We start from the raw sequence: 5,071 nt of genomic DNA, 5'->3' as shown, positions 1-5,071 counted from the left end.
GCGGTTGTCTGCGGAGGCCTGCCTCGTCCTGCCGGCAGCCGGGCCATCAGTGTACGTTCCTCTTGGGTGAACCAGACCACGTGGTGGTAGCAGCAAAGGCAGCTGTGGCGCCCGCTGCGCCTGTGCCACCACTCACGTGGGGACCGGGAAGCTGCCGGGCTTGCACTGCACTCCTGCTGCACTCCCACCAATCGCACAGCCTCCACCTGCACACCCGCCCATCACACACCCTCGCGCCGCACACTCACCCATTGCACACCCTCCTGCCACACTCCCGCCCATCGCTGGCACAGGGAGGGTGCGATGCAAGCACCCCGAGCATCCCCCTGCTCCTGAGCATCTCAGCCACTGGCTGGAAGCTGGGCAGCTGCAGAAACAGCCCGAGGCCTCCGGACACAAGGGATGCTCGCACCCCAGGCTGCTGTCCCCACACAGGGACAGGCAGAACAAGGCATGGGGCTCATGCAGGGCAGCTGAAAAAGCCACCCTCCAACTGACAGGTCCTTGGCCCCACGGAGTGTTCCCGCTGCCGTGGGGGCTGCAACGGGATTGTTGCTGCCAGTGGCCCACTGGGACCTGCAGCAGCACGGCAGGGAGGGAGCTGGGGCTTTGCAAGCCCACGGGAGCCCTGTACCCACGAACATCCCTCAGCCCAGCCCTGGATACAATGGGATGCTCCCAGTCTTGAAATTCCCATTCAGTCCCCGCTTGGGGACCAGAGACAGGGGACATGTTTTGACCCCTTCCCCCTAAATCTCACCATCTTCCAACCAACCTTCATGTTTTCAGAGCATGAAGAAGCCTGAAGCAGTCTGATCCTCACTGCATCCCCACGCTCGGGGTGAGCTGGCCAGTCCCATGCTATGTTCCTCAGCCAGACTTTACAGATGGCCACAGCCCTTCTTTTGGGGGAATGTCTGGGCTCACAAGGCAGGAGCACATCAGACACCTCCCCATGCCTTTGGGGGCAGCTCCCCCTTCTCCCCTCATTCCCTGCTCAGGGACCATCCTATGCACAAAGACTTACAGCAACCCAAAAAACCCCCAAACGTGATCTCTGGATGACCTCCTCCTTCCTGTGCTGACATCTGCTGAAGCGGCAGAGAGGGAACACACGGACGCCCTGCTTCTGCCTCCCCCCTCAGCCCCAGAGGCCTTTCCCCTGCTTTCCCCAGGCTCACAGGGGGCATAAACCCTTGGGCAGTAGCTGGTATTTGGGTAACAGGCCATGGAGCACTGGGGCTGTGGAGCCAGGAGCATGCGCTGCTGTTGTCCTGACAGACAGCCGTCCGTCCGTCATGACAACAGCAGCGCATGCTCCAGCAACTCTCCCACAGCTGCCAGCAAACACCCCCTGGGCCCCCGAGTCCAGATGTGAGGGGGTGGCAGTTGGGGGAATAGCTCAGAGGGGAGCAGAGCCTCCCTGTCTGCAGCTCTGCCCTCCCTGCCTGCAGCTCTCCGGGCTGGGGGGGGCCTCCTGTGGCATAACTGCTTTTGCCCCCGCAGGACCGCAGTTTATTTTGGATGGTGACATATGCTGGGTGAGGCTTTGCTGCTGTCTTGCTGGAAGGAGCCTGTCGCCATCCCTGATGCGATGCTCTGCAACAGGCTCCTTCACCCTGAACAGCTCATGTCCCCTGGCTGTGCCGCCCCCCTCACCCTCCAGCTAACAACAGTGACCCTCTCCCACCTTTCCCCGCAGGAGGATTTTGCTAACACCTGCCAAGGGATTTGCAGCTATAAAGGGTTCGTTAAGTGCTAACCATGCCCGGGAGCCGGCTGGCATCCATCTTGGCAGACACCCAGTGCCGTCCCAGAGAAACCTCTGCAAAAATCGCACTCCATGCCTGCCGCCCCCCGGGCCCCGGGCAGCCCCTCGCCCTGGCCATCGCCCCTCGCCAGGGGCATGGGTCCCATGGGAGGGAGGCAGTGCCTGGGCGGCAAGCGCAGGGGACATCCAAAGAAGGAAAGGAGTCAGACGATGGAGGAGCCGGCTGGGCTCCCTGGCGGGCCGGCTGGCCAGCCGGCCCATACTGTAAAAGGAGTGGGAACAGGGACTGCACAGCTCCGGCTCCAGCGGTTTTAAGATGGCTGTGAAGCCAAGAGGAGGAGGAGGAGGATGACAACATTAACCCTTCTGGCACTGTGCTGCAGCCAGGAGCACCCTGGTGAGGATGAATGGCAGGTTTCCCGAGGCTCCACGTAACAGCAGATGGACCAGGGTCCCCCTGACTCCCACCCAATGAAATGCAGCTGGTGATGCTTTCAGGCCTGGCAGCGCCAAGTCGGGAGATGCTGCCCTCAGATAGGCCATGGGAAGGAGGAGGAGGAGGAAGAAGAAGAGGCACGCGGTGGATGCCTGCAGGACGGAGGTGACCCTCCGTGGGTGCAGGACGCTCAGCAGGGCCGCAAAGACCCCTTGAACATGGGCTCCCTGGGAAGGTGCCCTCCCCCTCATGCTGCCCCCAGGAAAGCACCCCACCGGGGGCTCAGCAGCACCGGAGGGGCAGGAAAGGGGCACCCATGGGTGCCACCCCTTGGGGAACCTGCCCATCGGCATTGCCATCCCTTGCTAGCCGCTCAGTGGGGAGCAGCAGCGCTGAGCAATTGCTCAGCTTCCCTCCTCTTTTCCCTGTGGACATGCACGTGAATAATCACTTTTTTACTGCTTAATGTTTTCCTTTAAAATCATCAGGCTTGGCCTTCCCTGTGCTTTTCTGTGGGATTCATCAGAGCTGCAGGAACCCAGGCGCAGTGACTGGAGGAGCAAAGGTATCAGGGACTTAACAGCAACTTCCCTTCTCTGAAATGTTTATTGGTCATTGACGTCAAGTAATTATTGAGAATTATTAATTAAGAAAGCATTTAAGAGCGTTGCTTTTGTTGAGGTTTTGTCATTACAATTAGTTTATCGGCCAACAGGAGAAACATCAGCCTTTGCAGTTGCTTGGAGTGCAGCAAAGTGCCTATAATTAATTTCCCTTTCCGCAGCAAGTGTTTTGCTTTGACCTACCTTGGGGACTTGCCTTTCTCCAGGTGTGCCAGCCACAACAGCTCTGGAAACACCCAGACAAAGGGACCTCAAGAGGCTGTCAGATGGGAACACCATGTCCCCTCTAGCCTGCCAGAGGCAACTACACGTGGATAGCGGCTCTTTTTGGGAAAGCATCCTGGCCAGATGCCCTGATCCCAGGGAGGAAGCTGCAAGGTTAACAGGGTTGAGTCCCGCAGTCTCTCCAGGGCCACCCTGCCATGCTCCCATGCCACCCGCTGCCGCGTCCCCGGCTCTTATGGCACCCGCCTCCCTGTGCCAGCACCCGCATCCTGCCGTGGAGCAGCTCGCTGCGGGTGGGAGCTCAGGCACGCTGTCATCTACAGTCTCGTGTGATAGGCGATTCGGCACCAGAACCTGTCTCGAGGGCTAGGCTTGGGGTAAGCAGAAAACTGATGGGGCAGCATGGGAGATGGCTCTGTGCAGCCACCTGGGGCAGCTCAGACAATTGCTGCCTCTGGGGGCTCCCAGCTTCTCTCCTACCAAACCACAGTCCACTTGGCTGACCCCCCTTCCATTGGGGCAGACCTCCCCTTCCATAGGAGCGGCAGTATGAACCCACCCAGAAGGGTCGGCCCTTCCCACTTCACCCCATGCCTGCGCATAACCAGGAGGGCCACAGCATGGGCAGGTGGCCATGCACCCCGTCTCCTCCCCAACAAACCGTCCAAGGCCCGCGTGGGTGCAGACTTTGGAACACCAGCGCCTCCTCCTTCCCTCGCCTGGGCGACCTGTGTGCCGCAGCTATCACATGGCGGGGCACCCCACTGGCTGCACTTTGAAAGAGATTTTCTTTTTATCTCCTTCCTGTCCTGGGGAAGTATCTGGCTCCCAGGTGCTTGGCACCGAGAGGCACTGCTTTGGCAGCACAGTGCTTTCCAAGAGTTCCCGCCAGGTCCCTCATACACCGGCAGCACCCACCACAAGCAGCAGCAGGCAGCTGGAGGGATGAGCTGGGACTTGGGGGTGCCTGGAGATCAGGACAGCCCCACCAGTACCAAGCAGGAGAGGGGATGCAAGATTTGTGCTTGGAGTGGTCCAAGGCATGAATTTTGGTGGGTTATTGCTCCCTTATCTCCTGGATCCTCTGGCCCAAGGGAACATGACCCCATAGTGGGGCTGCATCCTTGCCTGTTACAGCCCACTCTCCTCTTGCCACCTACTCTCCTCGGCTCTGTCCTTGTACCTTGTTCCCCATGGGAACTCAAGCCTGGGAGGCCACCACACTGCACCAGGCTGTGCCTTTGAGATGATATGAGCCCCGGGGAGCAGCACAGCTCCCCAGTGACCAGGGCACAGGGACAAGGTACCTGTGCCTCTGCCACCCCATGCCAGCCACCCCAGCGCTCCCGCCTGCCCACTGGCTCGGAGACCCCCTCCTGGGGCGGGCAGGGCAGGACAGGCAGCAGGACACAGCGCACGCCAGCAGCACCGGCGTAGGGCATGCTCGGCTACGCACACGCCCAGCACGTGTGGCGGGAGCTGGCCCTGGCAGGTGTGCTGCAGCTCCTGCCTTGCTGGTGCGTGCACACACCAGCCCCGTGCACACCTGCTCATGCAGACCTGAGGCTAGCAGTGATTGGGCTGCTCCAGCACCCAAACCCCCAGCCTGTTGAGCCCCCAACACCCAGGCCTGGCTGGAGGGGAGGGGGTGGCTGGGAGGCAGGCTAACCCCACGGGACGTGGAGCTGCCTCTCAGGAAGACAGCTTGAGCACTGCCCTGGGCTGGGATCCTGCCTCAGCTCAGGCACAGCCGGGCAAGCCTCGGACTGGTCCCTCCAGCAGCAATTCCTGCCCGCTCCCGTCTCTTCTGAGGCACCGGCAGCTCTTCCTTCCCTGGGAGAGCCAGGGTGCCAGTGGGTGGGTGAGGCTGGGAGGGGTGTTGAGGAAGCAGGCAGGCTACAGAGCCCGTGCCCCCTGAGAGGCAGGCAGCACAGTTGCAGCCTGTGAGCAGAGTTCCTGCAACCCTTCCATAGAGCAGGCTGCAGGTGACTGCAGCCCAGGCACCCGCAGCCCTGT

The 5,071-nt window shown here is 61.0% G+C and overlaps 1 protein-coding gene across 1 annotated transcript in view; it reads right to left on the bottom strand.

Annotated features, from left to right (window-relative positions):
• PPARGC1B (peroxisome proliferator-activated receptor gamma, coactivator 1 beta) overlaps positions 1-4,497 on the bottom strand; it is a 36,391-nt gene extending 31,894 nt beyond the window's left edge. Inside the window, exon 1 of the mRNA XM_009318567.1 lies at positions 4,363-4,497. Coding sequence (XP_009316842.1) covers positions 4,363-4,497 — 135 coding nt within the window. The remainder of the gene's footprint in view (positions 1-4,362) is intronic.
• Positions 4,498-5,071: the final 574 nt, after the last annotated feature.

This window comes from Pygoscelis adeliae, unplaced genomic scaffold (genome assembly GCF_000699105.1).
Source record: "Pygoscelis adeliae isolate BGI_AS28 unplaced genomic scaffold, ASM69910v1 Scaffold42, whole genome shotgun sequence".
Lineage (NCBI taxonomy): Eukaryota > Metazoa > Chordata > Aves > Sphenisciformes > Spheniscidae > Pygoscelis > Pygoscelis adeliae.
The sequence above is the reverse complement of the archived record's forward strand: the minus strand, read 5'-3'. Positions and strand labels throughout refer to the sequence as shown.